The sequence below is a fragment of the Kogia breviceps genome, chromosome 3, assembly GCF_026419965.1.
Source record: "Kogia breviceps isolate mKogBre1 chromosome 3, mKogBre1 haplotype 1, whole genome shotgun sequence".
In the NCBI taxonomy this organism is placed as follows: Eukaryota; Metazoa; Chordata; class Mammalia; order Artiodactyla; family Physeteridae; genus Kogia; species Kogia breviceps.
The window spans coordinates 42,915,757-42,934,657 of NC_081312.1; the positions used below are offsets into that span (position 1 = coordinate 42,915,757).

At 34.6% G+C, this 18,901-nt stretch overlaps 1 protein-coding gene across 8 annotated transcripts in view; it reads right to left on the reverse strand.

Annotated features, from left to right (window-relative positions):
• Window positions 1–18,901, reverse strand: part of KIAA0586 (KIAA0586 ortholog) — a 105,840-nt gene that overhangs the window by 71,889 nt on the left and 15,050 nt on the right. For all 8 annotated transcript variants that reach the window (XM_067028411.1, XM_067028414.1, XM_067028410.1 and 5 more), the window contains exons 9-18: window positions 18,536–18,703; window positions 17,420–17,543; window positions 12,609–12,741; window positions 11,784–12,001; window positions 11,307–11,379; window positions 9,640–9,867; window positions 8,533–8,707; window positions 4,831–5,025; window positions 3,182–3,369; window positions 1,258–1,371 (exon numbers count right to left, since the gene is read on the reverse strand). In XM_067028411.1, the coding sequence (XP_066884512.1) occupies window positions 1,258–1,371; window positions 3,182–3,369; window positions 4,831–5,025; window positions 8,533–8,707; window positions 9,640–9,867; window positions 11,307–11,379; window positions 11,784–12,001; window positions 12,609–12,741; window positions 17,420–17,543; window positions 18,536–18,703 (1,616 nt within the window). The remainder of the gene's footprint in view (window positions 1–1,257; window positions 1,372–3,181; window positions 3,370–4,830; window positions 5,026–8,532; window positions 8,708–9,639; window positions 9,868–11,306; window positions 11,380–11,783; window positions 12,002–12,608; window positions 12,742–17,419; window positions 17,544–18,535; window positions 18,704–18,901) is intronic.

Genomic DNA, 18,901 nt, shown 5'->3' on the forward strand with positions numbered 1-18,901 from the left:
AGAATTAAGATAAAGAAATGTGTTTATATGTATAGATATGTAAGTTTACACATATACAAACTCACAAAAAGACAGATACAGAATCAAATAATTTAGAAAGACAAACAAAATAATTATTTTACAAATTTGGCCTCTAGGCCTCACTATATATAATCTAGTCACCAAAAATCACAATAGACAATTCCTGAGAGCAGAATGATGAACAGTCCAAAAAATTATTTGTAATCATATATGTTTTAATAAACTTCTGGTTAAAAAAATTATTGATGAAAAATAAAATTAGGCACAAGAGCCATTCAGGGCCAGTTCTATTTTACTATTTCTGATTGTGAAAAATTGATGTTCTTCCTCTCCTTAAAACTGTATCCTCAATGAACAAATTTGCTTACAATAGATGAAACCTGGGGAAATGTTACAGTGCTATTTTGCTGTGTAGTAAAGTCATAATTTTGTCATTCAGTCATAAGCAGCAAATAAATATTAGAAAGAAATGCATATTTTTGCATCATGTCAGTAGTATGACGAAAAAGTAACATCCCAAAACATAAACTCCAATTGTCACTATAAAATTCACATTCAGGAAAACTATAATTTAACTCCCATTGAGATCAAGATTCTTCTCCAAAGAGACAGAAATTCTTTCTTCACATGAGTCTTACAACTTAAGTTACCAAAAAGTCACATTAAGGATTATCATTTTCAGAACATTTATAAATGTAAGGATATTAAACAAACTTTCTTTTTCGAGTTCATAAGCAACGTCAGGGACTTCCCTGGTGAAGCAGTGACTAAGAATCTGCCTGCCAGTGCAGCGGACAACAGTTCGATCCCTGGTCCGGGAAGATCCCACATGCTGTGGAGCAACTAAGCCCATGCGCCACAACTACTGAGCCTGCACTCTAGAGCCTGCATGCCACAACTACTGAGCCCACGTGCCACAACTGCCGAAGCCTAGAGCCCACGTTCTGCAATGAGAAGCCACCGCAATGAGAAGCCTGTGCACCGCAACGAAGAGTAGCCCCCACTCGATGGAATTAGAGAAAGCCCATGCTCAGCAACAAAGACCCAGGTAACCAAAAATAAATTAATTAATTGATTAATTTTTTAAAAAAGCAATTTCACATTTGTTTTGAATCTCTTCCTTAAAACCAAAATTATTAAAATAGATTATAATGGAAGACTTTGCATGGAATAACATTAGTTAAAAATTTATAGTCAGACATTGCTCAAAGATATAGAATACATTTCTGAACATACCTGTATCCAGGTTTTCAGAGGAGGAGGAGGAGATGCTTCTTTGGGACTAGACGGAGATAGACCAACATCAGCACTACCGTTTGAAATGCTGTCAATATCTATGTTGGGTAATACCTAAAACAGAATACAACATCCAGCTTTCAGTTCATCATTTTGACTCAAATATTTGTGAATCTATGTATCAATAACATATTTAACTTTTTATTGCAAAGTCAGTGGATAAAAAATTTAAATTATGAAGACATATTTTACAAAATTTGGAAAATAAAAGGGAAACACAAAGAATCCTATTATCTTAAGACAACAACATTTTCACTATTCCCTTTATGTTTTTATTATCCACTTATGCGTAGCTAAAATCTAAAACAGTTTCATTCCTGATTTTCCATTGTAATTAGGTCATAAACACCTTACTATACTTCCATATAGACTTCATAATAGTATTTTAAATAACTGTATAGTATTTCAAGAAAATACATGCCTTATTTAATCATTTCCTATTGGTAAACATTTAGGATATTCCTTATATATTCACTATTAGATACATAGATATATATCACTTCAAAAAACTTCATATATACATAGGGGTTTTTTCCCTGAACTTTGAATTATTTCATTATGCTAGATAGCCAGATATTAGGCTAACTTCTTGAGCCAAAAAGCATAAATATTTAAGATTCTTGGTAATTACTGCCAAAATGCAATGAAGAGCTCTATTTCCATCATCAAAAACATAATTAATTATGTTTTACCCAACCTTCACCCAAATTAGATAATAGAAGTGTTTCAGCAACAACAGTTTTTAAATGGAGGTATATTATTGTTATTTTAATTGGTATTACCTTGGTAATTAGCAAGATTTAAATTACTCAATTTGATTGCTTATAACTTCCTCTTCTGTAGAGTCTTATACATGTTCTCTGAATATTTCTGGATTTGCTCTTATGTTTTCTTATTAATTTATGGAGGTTTTTATATTTAAAAATTAAAACTTTCTATCATATTCCTTTCATATGTTCTCACTGTATGTTGTTTTCCTTTTCATTTAGGAATCTTTTACATAATAAGTTTTAGATTTTATAGATTCAAATCTATTTTCTATCATAACTAAGATTTCTCCTCTCATATCCAGACTTAACTTCATTTTTGATAAGGACTACATGCAATTATCTTCTAATTCTTCTATGTTTTTATATATTGTAGTTATACTTTAGCCTATTGCCTATTTGGAACTCACTTGCTATACAGTAAAAGTTTAGAGTCTAAAATTGATCTATTTTCCACACTGCTAACTAATTACAACATACATTATTTCATTTAAAATAATCCTATTTCCCACTGACTAGTGAACCATCTATCACATAATACAGTCTTTCTAAATAACCAAGGCTATTTGTGAAATAGGACCAGTATCAAAACACTTTAACTTTTCTAAACATTTGTTCTTTCAAATGTCAAAATGATCCTAAACTTCAAGTTTTAAAAAAATCATGGCTTTTTAAAAATATAATTTCACTTAAATTATACATTAACTTAGGAAGAATTGTCATCTTGAATATTTAAGCGTCACATTATAAGTTCTCTCTCCATTCATTCAAGTCCTCATATATGTTTGTATAAAGATTAAAGTATTAATTATATAAGACAAACACATTAAGCCTTTTTAAAATTAATTATAACATACTATTGAATTGTTCCCTTTGGAATATCATCAAGTCACCTGGATATGAGTTATCAGCTTAGAAAAGGTAGCTTAAATCATGCAGAACAAGGATAGCAATATCACATTAATATCATAGTTTTAAAGAAGGAAAGACCCATCATGAAAGCACAGTTTTCATGAAGCAATATAATAGATTTTAAGTACTAAAGGTAAGCCAAATATTTTTTTCCTTAAATTTTTCTGTTCATGCACACTGAATACCTGCACAGTAAGCTGAGGAGGATCCTTTTTTTCTGACTTCATTCCTACAACTGCTATGTTAGGTTTCATTACTCCAGTTTCTGTTTTTCGAGATGATGGTGGAATAGAAGTAGTCACTGTTACAGGGTGTGGCTTGTTTACAATTACTCCAGCAGGTGGCATGGAATCACTATTACTTTGGGTTTGTCCTAAAAAATTTGGGGGGAAAAGGAGTTAACCATTTCAGAAGTAAAGAGAAAATTCTAATATAAAACCTAGATCTTTATGCCTAAGTTCTCATAGGAAAGGAAAGCACTATCTGCAATCACCTTTTCTTCTATCATCACCACTGTCATCATACTCACCACGTCATCCTTTCAGCAGCGACTAACATTAGGCGCTCATATGTACTAAACACTTCACATACACTATCTAATTTAAATAAGCCTATGGAGTATTAATATTATCCACATTTTACAGTTGAGGGAGCAGAGGTTTAGAGACATAACTTAATTTGCCAAAGGTTATGATAGTAAGTGGCAAAGCCAAAACTAAAGTGTATTGCATTGTGTTGTATTATTTTTATTCTCAAATCTTCATAGAGCAGCAACAGACAGAAATAAAACCGACAACAAAATACTAGTGTTTGATTACCAATAAATAGCACATAGGCCAACTATCTGCTAACTATCATAGCTGTCAAAATTTTGTTACCTTTCACTTCAAAAGTTCCACTTGTTTCCTAAATTTCAAAGTAAAGAGGGACAGTGCAGTGCATTCATTAAAAACACAGACTCTAAAGTCACACTGCCTGGGTTTGAAACTTGGCTCCACTCTAGCTATGTGGCCTTTGACAAATTACTGAACTCTTCTGTGCCTCAGTTTCTTCATTTATAAAATTGGTACATTACCATGCATTTTATACAGTGGATTAAATAAGTTAATATATATAAAGTGCTTAGATCTGTCCCTGGCACACAGTAAGGACTTTATAAGTATCAGCTATTATTTTAGTACAAGACATGTTTGAACAGATAGCTACCAAGTTGACATGCCATTAACCCATAATATCAAAAATAATTCTCTCTTATGTTGAAAAATATTCACATTTAAATAATTCATCAAAATTAAGAATCGCAGTGACATTGAAAGAAAAAAATAGCTAACAAAATTTGAAGAGCTAGTGTGAGAACAAAAATTTTTGCTCAACTTTTACAATGATGGATCTGAGAGACCTCAAATAAGTTAATAACAAACTATTAGCTTAGAACACACAACTACATAATGTTTACTTATCACGGCCTAGTCCAAAAGTATATAAAAGGTAATTCAAAGTACTTCTCCTAAGACATGATATTAAACCAATCAAAATCCTTAAGTTCATTAATTATTATGAATGTCTATGACATGTCTAAACATTATTTTAATTTCATTTCATCTGCAGAAATATACTATAAAATACCAAAAGAATGTTTCCTGTAAGTGAAAATACAGCATCATTTCAGAGACTGCTACTACACAAAGTAAGACACATTCTGAGGCCCTACTCACAAATACAAACAACACATAAAGGAAAAGGTAGGTGACTACTATGTCAGTATCACTTTGTAATTTCTGCTATTGCTGATTAGAATTTTTAAATTTACCCCATATATTTTGTTGCATCTTACCTAAAAGAATTGCCATAGGAATTAGATGACCTTCCAGTGTACCTGAAAAAGTAGGCATTTCCCGGCTTGGGCTGAACAAATACTGCTGATCACCAGGAGACAGTGTAGTTACGGTATGTTGCAGTTTAGAATCTGTCTTTGTAGGTTTTGTTGCATAAAAGTCAGTTTGTGTTCTTATTGACTTTACTTTAGTGCCTATAATAATCACCAATGGCAGATATTTTAAAATATTGTTTGAACATCTACTATGCAGTCATCTATAGATATAGCAACCCTTCCTCACAGAAAGATCTCATTCTATATAATAAGGTTACAGGGCCCCAAAATATAAGTAGACCAGGGGTTGGCAAACTTTCCTAATGGGTCAGATAGTAAATATTTTAGCCTCATTGGCCGTGTGGTCTCAGTGGCAACATCTCAACTCTGCTTTTGTAGCATGAAAGCACTCATAGACAATACTTAAATGAATGAGTATAGCTATGTTCCAATAGAGCTTTATTTATAAAAACAGGCAGTTGACCTGCAGGTCACGGTTTTTCAACCTCTGAATAAATGTAACAACTTGTGCAACTACTATGATAGAAAAGAAACAATAACTAGAAAAAAATGTTGAATAAAGATTCAAAAGAATATTCAGAATGTATTATTTAACTCATTACATTCTTTCCTATGAGTATAAGAAAGTTAATGATCATTTTTGGAATTGAAAATTTTTTCATCCTCTCATTATTCTGAATACCAGGCTTTATCCTTTGAAATAATGTACAGATAATCAAATTCTATACTTATTAAAACCTTGTAGAAGTTAATAACATTATACATTTTTAAATCACTATTTAATAAACCTATATAGATATTAAATCCTGAATTCTTAAATAATTAGAAATTTTTCTGATTATCTGTCTCTCTGGAGAAGAACATAAATTTCTGTGGAACCTGAGAAAAGTGAAGAAAACTAAAAGTGTAAAGGAAAAGAAACTAAAATCTTTTCTATTGATAAATACCTGACATTTCTACATTTTTACTTTTAATATAAGAGTAGCTTTATAAATCTAGACTTTTAAAAATAGGTTTATGATCCGTGGAAGAAAAATTTTAGTACTACATCTATTTTTTTTTCATCATGTTCTCAAGTATTCATTCATTCAATTGAAGGAATATTTTTCTCGAATGTTTATTTATTTATTTTTGATAAATTTATTTTTGGCTGTGTTGGGTCTTTGTTGCTGCGTGTGGGCTTTCTCTAGTTGTGGCGAGCAGGGGTTACTCTTCGTCATGGTGCGTGGGCTTCTCATTGCAGTGGCTTCTCTTGTTGCAGAGCATGGGCTCTAGGTGCACGGGCTTCAGTAGTTGCAGCACATGGCTCAGTAGTTGTGGTGCATGGGCTTAGTTGCTCCATGGCATGTGGGATCTTCCGAGACAAGGGATCGAACTCATGTCCCCCTGCATTGGCAGGTGGATTCTTAACCACTGTGCCACCAGGGAAGTCCTCCAGTTTAAGAGGATTGAGACAATGTCTTACTCTTTGTGGCCTTCACAATACCTAGTATAATGATGGACACATAAAAGGTATTTAAAAAAAACTGTAATTGAACCCCAGCTAGACCTAAGGTAGGTTTTCTTTTTCTTTGTCTTAGTTTCTACCCAGTTTTGTTTAGTCTGAAAGGGATGCTGTTGCTTATATCTTACTATAATACAATAGATTAGTTTGAATTCTGGGCTTCCAGGCAACCACCTCAGAGAAGACTGCTGTTTAATTTACTTGCTACAAACAAATGGTTCTTCAGTGGAGGGGGCCTCTGCGGTGGTACTGATACCTCTGCTTCCATGTTTGTACTGTAGGTGCTATATAGAATCTGAAAGGTGCCTAGCAGTAACTTCTCTCACTGCTAACGCTCAGAAACTTAAAGGCAGAGGGGGAAGTGAATGTAGATAGTGTCTAATAGTAACATCATAGTAAGCACTTTTAATGCTTTTAAAGATTTTAAAAATGTATTTAAAGATTTTTTAGAAACAATATGAAGGTCAGATGTACCCGGGCTTAGTTGCTTAGTTGCTCCATGGCATGTGGGATCTTCCTGGACCAGGGTTTGAACCCATGTCCCCTGCACTGGCAGGTGGATTCTTAACCACTGCACCACCAGGGAAGCCCCTTGAATGTTTATTTAAAATATATTTTTTCAGCATTTAAAATGTGTTTGGCATCATTCCAGACACAGAGACGACAAGTACTGAATAAACCAACTGTATTCATGTAGCTTACACTCTAAGTAAGGAAAAACTTGATAAACTAATAAAAGTATAATGTCAGATGGTGAAAAGTGCTATGAGGAACAACAGGCAGAGCAAGGGAATAGAGAGGGTTAGGTGATAATATTTTGGATGGGATGGTCAACATAGACCTCTCTGAGGAGCTAACAGCTAAGAGCAGAGACTGAAAGAACTGAGTGAGCCATGCAAGGGTCTGAGGGAAAAGCCCTCCAGGCAGAGGGAGTAACAGGCACCAAGGCCCAAGGAGGAGCCTGGGTCCATAGGTTCTCAATCACTTCTACCATTAAAAGGGTTACTTCATACAGTGATTTTTGGATTTAAATGTATTTTAAAACCTTTACTTATTTTTTGCAAAGGCTTTCCAAACCCCAAATATAAGTTAATAGCAAGCTCTAAGAAACAAGGAAACATTAGGGTAAATATCATCCACAAGCCTAGTAAAATAAAACCTATAGGACTTTTAGATAAACTGACACCCTATATGATCAGCTAACTTTTGGAAAGGAAAGGAAGGAAAACTAAAGCAAGTGCCACAGCTCCAACTTCCAGAAAGGATCAGAAAGGAAAATGAGTTGGGATCCATGAGTGACGGCATGTTGTCAAAGTGCCTTACAGACCGCTAAAGCACAAGTTGAGAAACTTCAAAATGTAACCAAAGTCAACAGACTCAATATTTAACTAAGAGTTATATTTAAATATACTAGTGAAATGGTAGGTGTGAGTCAAAACATATAGTGATAAATAAAGATATTTTTAGTTGTGTACAAAAGTAACAAAAAAATTTTTCCCCTTTGCTAACTAAGGCTCTTTGAAGACAAACCAAACTGCAAAAGTGCCCATAAGCACTTTTATGATAATGTACAGCATATGGCTTATCTTTCTGTTCATAAAGAATGTGATGGGGCTTCCCTGGTGGCGCAGTGGTTGAGAGTCCGCCTGCCGATGCAGGGGACACGGGTTTGTGCCCTGGTCCGGGAGGATCCCACATGCTGCGGAGCGGCTGGGCCCGTGAGCCACGGCCTCTGGGCCTGTGCGTCCGAGCCTGTGCTCCACAACGGGAGAGACGACAACAGTGAGAGGCCCGCGTACCGCAAAAAAAAAAAAAAAAAAAAAAAAAAGAATGTGATGGAGTAAGCTTTGCAAGGTAATGTCTACGTTCCCTAGGTTATAATTTAAATTGCTTAAAAGTCATCATTTCATAAATTTTATCATGCTTTATCTGAAGATACCATCTAATCCTATTTTTTCCCCACTGATCCTATCTTGAATCTGGTCATTTTTCCCTACTTTCCTAAAAGGAAATGTTTCCATCCCTAAGCATTACCTAGTTTGAACAGTATTTATAAGTAATAAAAAGCAAAAATTAAACTTTACATATTAAACCAATACCACAAAAAATGAGTTTTAACACCAAAAAATGAGGTTCCTTACCTTTAACTCGTTCTATTACTTTTGGTCTCTGTGGTCTGGACTTAGGAGATGGAGAATTAAATCTGAGATATGGTCCTTTTTTAAGAGTGCTGCGATGACCCTGATAAACTGGTTTTCCATAGATTTGTAACATATAATCCTTGTCTTGTACCACTGTGGTTGCTTTCAAAAACCCCTAAGTATACAAAGTTATTCAACTCACCAGCAAAATAGTCATCAAACACTTATCTCATTTTTCTAAAACCTCCTTTTGCCAGCTTAAGTACTATATTAAGAATGATCAGGTCAGGAAAGTCCTCTATGTTGAATGGCTCTTAAATTCTAGAGATAGTTCTCAAACTACAGTTGTAAAGTTTTCCAAAGCACGAAAATTAAATACAAAAATCATCCACCCAAAAAACATGAAGTTTCTTACACTACTAAGCATATTTTCAGCACCAAAAAGTTTAAACACATTTTACATATGAAAGTAATAACTGTTAAGTACAGTAAAATAACATAAACCAAGTCTTTAAATAATTTCCTACGTTCCTGATCTCACCTTCAATCATAATCTAAATGCCACAGAAAGGTAGCATTTATTGAGCATCTACTAAGTACTAAGTGCTGAATTAATCAGATGCTTTATGAATCTGCCCAACAATCCATGTTTGGCAACCACAAAGTTACAGCTTAGTTAGAACAGCCAAAAAATTCCCTCTAGCATCTAGTACCATGCCTCCCAATCACTAGGCACTAAACAGACATTTGTTAAACTGAAAAATAAACAAACTAAAATTTATACACACACACGTACTACAACATACAAAGATGAAATACAATTTTGAATACCATGAACTAGAGGATCTAATTTTTGGGCTAGATGATCTCTAGATATACCTGCTGTAACTGAAATTCTGTGATTATAAGTGTGAGATGTCAGAAGGAAGGAACTGTGTACTTTGTGCAGTGATTTCTACATTATGGATATCCAAAACTCTAAATATCAATAGCTTAAAGATGGTTTACATTTGTATAGTCATTCATATTTTTAAAACATTTTCATAGTCATTTCATTATTTATGTCTTTAAAAAATGATCAATTATAATGCAACCTTTACATCTTACCTCTTTTCTCTCTTTCTGTAAGCTTGAAGCAGGCATGCTCCTTGTAGGTAGATTTCTAATTTGCTCCTCTTTTTGTTTTTGAGAATGTTTTCTTGGAATTACAGAGTTGTTTACCGTTTTGTTTTGTGTGTTGGTTTTAATATCTTTACTCATGTTCTGAACTCTCTTGGTCCTTTGGTTCTTCTGATCAAATCTCTTTTGTTCATAATCTTTTCTTGCCAGTTCATCCTTAACATAACCAAAATTAAAATTACTTAAAATCTATCCAAGTAGTAATGCTTTCACATCAAAAGTACTAGAATTTATTTTCTGCTGCTATAGAAATACAATTTCGCAGTTTTAAAGGCTTTATAAGTAAATGATATTGGTTTACATATGAATAAAAATTCTTTTTAGAATAAATGAAAAATTTAAAAGACTGGTGTTTTATGGAGCAGAGGGAATGAGAAATAGTAGATGATGTTCAGGGATAAGAGGGCAACTTTTCATTATAAAGCTTTTTACACTTCTTGATGTTTAAACCATATGAATATAGTAACTATTCCAAAAATTAAATTAAAAAATAAGTTTCCAAAAAGTAAACAATTTTGTAATAAAATGCTGAGATTTATTTATAAATTAAAGTTACTTGTAAACAAGCATATTTTGCATGAAATCCACAGTTATAGAGTGACATATATTGCTAGTCGTCTGCAGAACCAGATATGAACTCCAAGTCTTCTGACTCTTTGCTCACTTTTTTTCTGGCGCATTACATAGCAGCTAATATAAATTCTTTATAACCACATTAGAGATATACATTCTTAAAACAACAGTGTTTAAAAGTGTATATTAGGGAATCCCCTGGCGGTCCAGTGCTTAGGACTCTGTGCTGTCACTGCTGAGGGCCCAGGTTCGATCCCACAGCTACACAATGAGGTCAAAAAAACCCCCCAAAAACAAAAAACAAGAAAGAAACAAAAAAAAATCCCCCAAACCAAAAAAAACTAACACTTCATCTTCTACCACTGTGAGTACACAGATACACACATCTTACAATCAGGAAAAAACACTGCATCCCAAGGTAAAAATGAGTTACCCTGTCTAGTTTTGCTTCTTCAAATACATAAAATTTTAAGAATTTCCTTTAAATTACTGACCCCTTGATAAAAACAACTGTCGCGGATTTTTGCAATGCTAATGTCTGAAGATACACCATGAGCTTTGTGGAGGTGAGAAAGTGGCAGTTTTTCCAGCTGGAACTGATTTCTCTAAACGTAGTAACCTTAAAAATCTTGTGGAGTAATTTTCCTTTCAAGTAACTTTGATGTTTTTACTTTGGTAAGCCAATGCTTCTAAATCTGCTGTCTTTTTTTTAAACGATCCTTTTTTTGTAAGTATACTTCTTTCTTTTCTAAATGCTTTTGCTAAATTTTCTTTCAAATTACTCATATTTTAGTTATTATCCACAATTTTCCAGTTAACAACCATAATATAATTTATGAGACAAAGCACATGTTAAGTAAAATGAAACTTATTACTAAGTAAGTATAAAGGGTGATAGAGTGAAATTAAGAATTACCAGTGGACTTAAAAGGAATATTTTGAGAATATATATAATACTTGTAAATTGTAATAAATGTTATCTCCTAAGAATTCAATTAATTCTGTTTTTTTCCAATACCTACTTGAATTTCTGCAGAAATAGTTTTAATCCAGTTATCTACTGCCTTTCTGATCCGAATCTTCTCTGACATCTCTCTACAAAACAGAAAAAAGAATTTTCTTAAATTAACATTAAAGGTCCTAAGAATAGATCTCTTACCTAGTTTTGAATCTATTGTGTAGCCCAATATCCTTCATCTGAAAATGAAAAACCAATGTTATTAGTTTCATCGAATGTTTGAAAAGCACATGTAGATCCCAGAAGAAATGTACCAAGGAGAGAAAAAAACGGGGAAAATTAACATCTGTGAAAAATAATAGCAACATGTACATACCCAAATTCCAACTTTAAAATAAGTCCACATGTCAAAGGCAATGAAGAACATTTTCTAAACATTAAAACACACTAAAACAAAATGAAGCACTTAGAAAAAAAATTATGAGAGCCTGTAAACTGGCAGTTTCATAAAAAACCTTGGGAAGCCAACATCCTGTCCTACCTGTTGGTAGACAGAGCATTGATAAATGAATACATGGCAGCTCCATCCTTTGCACGAATAATAGCTTCCAGGTTTTCTTCAAGTACTTTTTTATTGTTTTGTACTCCTCTCAAAATCTTCTCAGCATCTTTCAATACGGATCTCGTATTGGTTATTTGAAGCTTACTGGAATTCTGTGGAAGATCAGCAACCCCTGACACAATCTGAGATTCTTTTGGCTTAAAAGATAAAAAGGCAAGAATGTTTATATGTAAAACTCATAGTAATATTTTAATCCAAATAAGAGCTATTACTATAGTTTGAGACATATACTATGCCAATATAGTCTAAGGAATCAATTTGTCAAATTGAAGAGCTATAAAAAGAATACTTGGCAACTAAAGTTTCTTTCCATTTAGAAGCACTAATGTGAACGTTCAGTGAAATGGGGCTGGGAAGCCCACAGCAGTTCGGTGGCCAACAAAAGCTCTATCTGGTGAAGAAAGCTAAAACAAAATAAGAGCAAGTTGGCTCTAGGTAGGCAGAGCAGCAATGTGAACTGGATAAACGAGGGACATTCACAGTTCTCCTTCCGCCTTCCTTCTTCTCCAACAGAAGCTGGAAAGCTACTAGCTGCCACATCGCTCAGTCTTAGTCAAGGAGCAGTAAGCAGAAATCACTTGATGAGGGCTTTTGGAAAAGTTTTGTAAGGGGAACAGGCTGGGCTGACATGTCTTTCCATGCTTTGTTTTCATCCTTCCTCTTGCTTTCTGTCTTGATAACTTTATTTCTTCACAATTTTTACCTTAACTAATCATTAATTTTAGTATCTTGTTCCCACCTTACCTGGAGTATGCCATTTGTTGCGTTCCTCTTTTGGCCAAGATCATGAAGAATATCATCAGACTTCTGCACAGTCACTTTAGCTCTTCCTAGTTCTTCACAGGAAGGAAATTTCTGAGTGGATAGAGGGTCAATGCTGTAAAAGATTTTAAAATAAAGTTTTCTAAATTGTCATAAATTCAGTAAACCGTTGATTATATAAATCTTTGATACATCCTTAGTTATATGAATTCTAAATGAGTCTTATTAAAATTGTACAACAGAATTAATCAGTTATGTGATTAAACATATGAAACACCAAAAATTACAAGAAACAAGATTACTCTGGCCAGACTGGTTTAGGAATAGTAGAAAAAGAGCAGAAAACAGTTTTGCTTTGAAAAAGCTAATGTGCTGAAGCACTTCTGGAATGGTGGACTAAGAATCTCTAAAAATCTACCCCTGTTAATAGTAAAGAGAACACTAGCAAAAATAGTCAAATCAGCTTTTGCAGAATGCTGGAAATTAAACAAAAGCTTGCAACAACCCAAGGAATATTTAAGTAAGAAAATGGCTGACAAGAACAGCAAGCTCTATGGCATTTTTAACTTGCCCTATTCCCAGAGCCCTTTCCCCAACTCTGTGGTAGCTTTGAAAATCAACAGACTCGGGAATTCCCTGGTGGTCCAGTGGGTAAGACTCGGTGTTCCCAATGCAGGGGGCCCGGGTTCAATCCCACATGCATGCCACAGATAAGAAGTCTGCATGCTGCAACTAAGAAGCCCGCATACAGCAACTAAAAAGGCCGCAACAAAGATCCCACATGCCACAACTAAGACCCAGCACAGCCAAAATAAATAAAACATTTTTTAAAAAAAGAAAACCAACAGCCTCACAACCACTAAAAAGTCAGAACGAGTTTGGAGCCCCTCAAAAAGTCCCATTCTCAGGGTCTCTCCTTAGACCTGACTCAGAGTTATCTCACTGAGAAATCCCATCCCCAGGTCATTCTTCGAAAACAGTGCCAATTGTTCAACATCTTAGCTGCCTGAGGGGGTCATGCCAGTTGAGGCAAACAAGAGGGTAAACAATAAACCAAAAATTTGGGGAATGAGATGTCCAGGGTAGAGTTCTGAAAAGCTCCAACACATTACTGGGGATCTAGAAGGTCATGTGCATGTACAGGGCTATGTGCATGCACAAGAATGACCTGAAAAGGGCCTAACCTTTCACATCTGATGGACCGTGGGCTCTGTGTGAGTAGGAAGTAAAGGTTAAGACAGACTTATAAACTGCTGGAGCACTGAAGGTGTGCCCCAACATGTACGTACACACACACACATACACACACACACACACACACACACAGCCCCTTGCAAAGACATGGAGACTTATTCATTCAAAGCAGATAAGGAAATATCCTTCCAATCATTAGCAGACTTACCTAACCAAATAGAGACTTGCTACACATGATAAAGAATTAAAATTATAGAATTAGTCCAGGAAAATCACTTAACAAACAGCAACAACACGAACAATAACAACAATCAGCAATACCAACAAATGCTGGTTGGGGGTGGCAGTTGTTGGAAGAATCTGATTTCCAGAACTGGCACATTAAAATGTCTAATTTTCAACAAAAATGTTGTGAGACACAAAGAAACAGGAAAATATAACTCAGACACAGGAAAAAGCATAGTCAGTAGAAACTGTCCTTGAGGAACCCCAAATATTGGACTTAGTAGAGAAAGAACATAAATGAGCTACTACAATTAAAGGAAAGTATAAGAATGAAGTCTCAGGAACTCCCTGGTGGGCCACTGGTTAGGACTACGCACTTTCACTGCCAAGGGCCTGGGTTCAACCCCTGGTCAGGGAACTAAGATCCTGCAAGCTGCATGACACGGCCAAAAACAAACCTAAAAGAATGAAGTCTCGGGGCTTCCCTGGTGGTGCAGTGGTTGAGAGTCCGCCTGCCGATGCAGGGGACACGGGTTTGTGCCCTGGTCCGGGAAGATCCCACATGCCGTGGAGCAGCTGGGCCCGTGAGCCATGGCCACTGAGCCTGCGCTCCGCAATGGGAGAAGCCACAACAGTGAGAGGCCCGCATACCGGAAAAAAAAAAAAAAAAATAGAATCCGCCTGCCAATGCAGGGGACACAGGTTCGATCCCTGGCCCGGTAAGATCCCACATGCTGCAGAGCAACTAAGCCCATGAGCCACAACTACTGAGCCTGAACTCTAGAGCCCGTGAGCCACAACTACTGAGTCCGCGTGCCACAACTGCTAAAGCCTGTGCACCTAGAGCCTGTGTTCCGCAACAAGAGAAGCCACCGCAATGACAAGCCTGCGCACCACAACAAAGAGTAGCCCCCACTCACCATAACTAGACGCATGCAGCAACGAAGGCCCAACGCAGCCAAAAATAAAGAAAATGAAAATAAATTTATTTAAAAAAAAAAGAATGAAGTCTCACCAATGAATATCAATAAAGATTAAAAACTATTTTTAAAAAAATAGAAATTCTGAGAGTTGAAAAATACAATAACTGAAATGTAAAATTCACTAGACAGGCTAAACAGCACATTCAAATTGGCAAAAGAAAGAATCAGCAAACTTCAAGATAGATTAATTGAAATTATCCAGTTTGAGGAACAGAAGAAAAAAAGAATGAAAAAAATTAAAAGTCTCAGGGCTTCCCTGGTGGCGCAGTGGTTGACAGTCCGCCAGCTGATGCAGGGGATATGGGTTCGTGCCCCAGTCTGGGAAGATCCCACATGCCAAGGAGCGGTTGGGCCGGTGAGCCATGGCCGCTGAGCCTGTGTGTCCGGAGCCTGTGCTCCGCAACGGGAGAGGCCACAACAGTGAGAGGCCCGCGCACAGAAAAAAAAAAAAAATTAAAAGCCTCAGAGACCTGTGGAACATCATCAAGCATACCAACATACAACATAGCCCTAGGAGAGAAAAAAAAGGTCATGTGCACTATTTAACTATGTAAAGAAATAATGGCCAAAAACTTCCCCAATTTAATGAATATTAATCCACTCATCCAAAAAGATCAACAAAATCTGAGGATAAACTCAAAGAGATCCACATTTAGCTACATCATAGTCAAATTGTCAAAAGCCTAAGACACAGGGAGAATCCTGAAAGCAGCAAGAGAAAAATAACTAATTATATAGTTTCCTCAGGAAGATTAACAGCTTACTTCTCATCAGAAATCATGAGGTCTAGAAGGCAGTGAGATGACATATTCAAAGCACTAAAAGAAAAAGAGTGTCAACCAAAACTTCTACATCTGGCAAAACTACCCTTCAAAGGTAGAAATTAAGACATTCCTAGATAAACAAACCTGAGAGAATTCATCACCAGCAGACCTACTCTACAGTAAATACTAAAAAGAGTCCCTCAGAATGAAATATAAGGACACTACAAACTAACTCAAATCCATGTGAAGAAACAAAGAGTACTGGTAAAAGTTAACTACATAGGTAAATAAAAAGACAGTATTAAATTATTTTTGTTTATAACTCTTTTCTTCTATCGGATTTAAAAGACAACTGCATAAAGCAATAATTATCAAGCTGTATAGACAAACTTATAATGCAAGAAGACATAATTTGTATGAAAATAACAGCAGAAAGAAAGGGGAAGGGAATCAATCTACATCAGAGCAAAGTTTTTGAATCCTATAGAAATTAAATTGGTATTAATCCTAACTAGATCATTTTAAATTAAGATGTTAACTATAATTCCTAGGGCAACCACTGAGAAAATAACTCAAAAAATATAGTAAAAGAAGCAACAAGGGAATAAAATCTTATACTAGAATATATCTATTTAATAAAAAAAAAAGACATTATGGAGGAATAGTGGAATAAAAAAAGACCTAAGATATAAAAAACATATAACAACATGACAGACATAAATCTTACTTTATCAGTAATTACATTAAATGTAATGGACTAAAATTGTAATGTCTTCTTATGAGATTACGCAAAATGTGACTCGTTTAGTTTTTATTATTGTAGTTTTCATGACATTCAAAGAAAATTATAGTGGCTTAGATTTACTTGACTTTTTAAAAACTCTTTATAAAGTTTCAAACATACACAAAAGTAGAAAGAATAGTATAATGACCTCTATATACCTTTATTTAACTACAAAAATAACTAACTTATGGCTATTCTCATTTCATTTATACTTCCAACCCAGTTTTCCCCACCCTGCAATGGATTTTTTAAAAATTAATTAATTTTATTTTATTTTCTTATTTTTGGCTGTGTTGGGTCTTCGTTGCTGTATGCAGGCTTTCTCTAGTTGCGGTGAGCAGGGGCTACTCTTCGTTGCGGTGCACCGGCTTCTCATTGTGGTGGCTTCTCTTGTTGCAGAGCACGGGCTCTAGGCGCACAGGCTTCAGTAGTTGTGACTTGCAGGTTCTAGAGCGCAAGCTCAGTAGTTGTGGTGCACGGGCTTAGATGCTCCACAGCATGTGGGACCTTCCTGGACCAGGGCTCGAACCCATGTCCCCTGTGTTGGCAGGTGGATTCTTAACCACTGTGCCACCAGGGAAGCCCCTGCAATGGATTATTATTGAAGCAAATCCCAAATATCATTTCATCAGAAATTAATAGTAAATAATCCACACTTTGAGAAAATTAGATGTATTCATATTGTAGAAAAGAGGAAAGATCTATTAGCAGAAGAAAATAGTAACTAAATCTAAGACAATTTTTAAAAGCAATGTTTTAAATTCACTAAAATTTCTAAAGAAATTTTAAAAATATAAACAAAGCTCTTTCAATGTAGTTTTTATTCCAATCTCTTGTTTTTACCTGTTTCTCCTCTCAGGATTCCATCCTATTTTTGATCTAGTTAGTAAGTTTTTGTCTGAAGATTCACTTATTCTTGTCAAAGAATCATAGTTACTCAAAATTTGTTCCAAGAGTCCTACATTTTCTACAATAGAAGAAATACAGTATCATTTTTCAAGTACTAATTCATTTTTATATACTATCTCACATATATTTGTACTAAATTAGTTTCATGTGGTGATGACCTACTCAATTTACAATGTAGACTATATATACATTCATCAATAAAACTAAATATTTATAACTCAAGGAAACTATACCGGTAAAATTTTAGGCCTGAATTTATTTCCATCACAGAAAATAAGAATTTGAATGAGAAGTAACATCATCACAAAGCCCAGTAAACTGAACTATTTTTGTTAACAGTAAAAGGGAGATTTAACTATTTCTTCACAACAACTATTGGTTGAATCTTCCTTTTAGCCTCATCTTTAATGAGACTACATAACAAAATTTTTTTTTTTGGCGAGGTTAGTTTATTAATTAAAGATTTTATTATCTTTTAAATTCCTTAAGATTCCTGAAATGTGTCCAAGACAAGACTGGAATGCATTTAAATGACTCCCAAAATGAAAGCTTATATTTAACATTTTTACTTACTTTTACTAGAAAGGCTATATTTTAAGTGTCTATAACAAATTATTATTTCCTGTCACTTATAAAGGTTATTAGCACTTTTTCCAGTTGAACACAATAAATGTTAAATTTCTCTGAGTTTTAGTATTTAAATTCACACTTAAAAACAATATAAGTAAACATGATAATCAACCTAACCTTCTATAAAGCATTATTTTTTATTTATTAATAACATATTTTTCATTAAAGGTTTAAGTAATAACATGTTGAAGATAGTCAGAATAATTACAAATGTATATCTCCAACTCCTTCTACAAAGAATCTAAAGAAGCTTGATTTGCCCAGAAAGTATCATTTAAATATAAATATTAAACATAGAGATCCCACTTCAGTTACTACAAGGCACATTAGAGAATTATAAATCATGAGTGTGGAAATCTGTTCCTAATTTGAGATGGGTCTAATACAAGTAGTGGGTGTTAACTATAATTGCTTTATTACCTGTATGACATGACATCTCCATATTTTCTTTTTTATCCGTAGGATTTTCCCTCTTTGATATTTTATCATCCTTTGAAACAGGTATAGGAGCAAATCTGCGAGGTGTTGGTGTCTCCAAAGGAGATTTCTGTTTATCAAAATTGGTATCTTCAACCTCTATTGAAGGTGCTTCAATAGAAAATAAAGAAAATAATAAATTTAACTTACTTTTAAAAAACATTTAAATTGTAATATTACTCTTCCCCATATTTTAAAAATAAAACCAAAATTATACAGGATACTCAAATTATTAACAAATATATAGAAATAAGTTCATCCTCACTAGAAATCAGAAGAATACAGACTATAAATACTTTATATTTATAC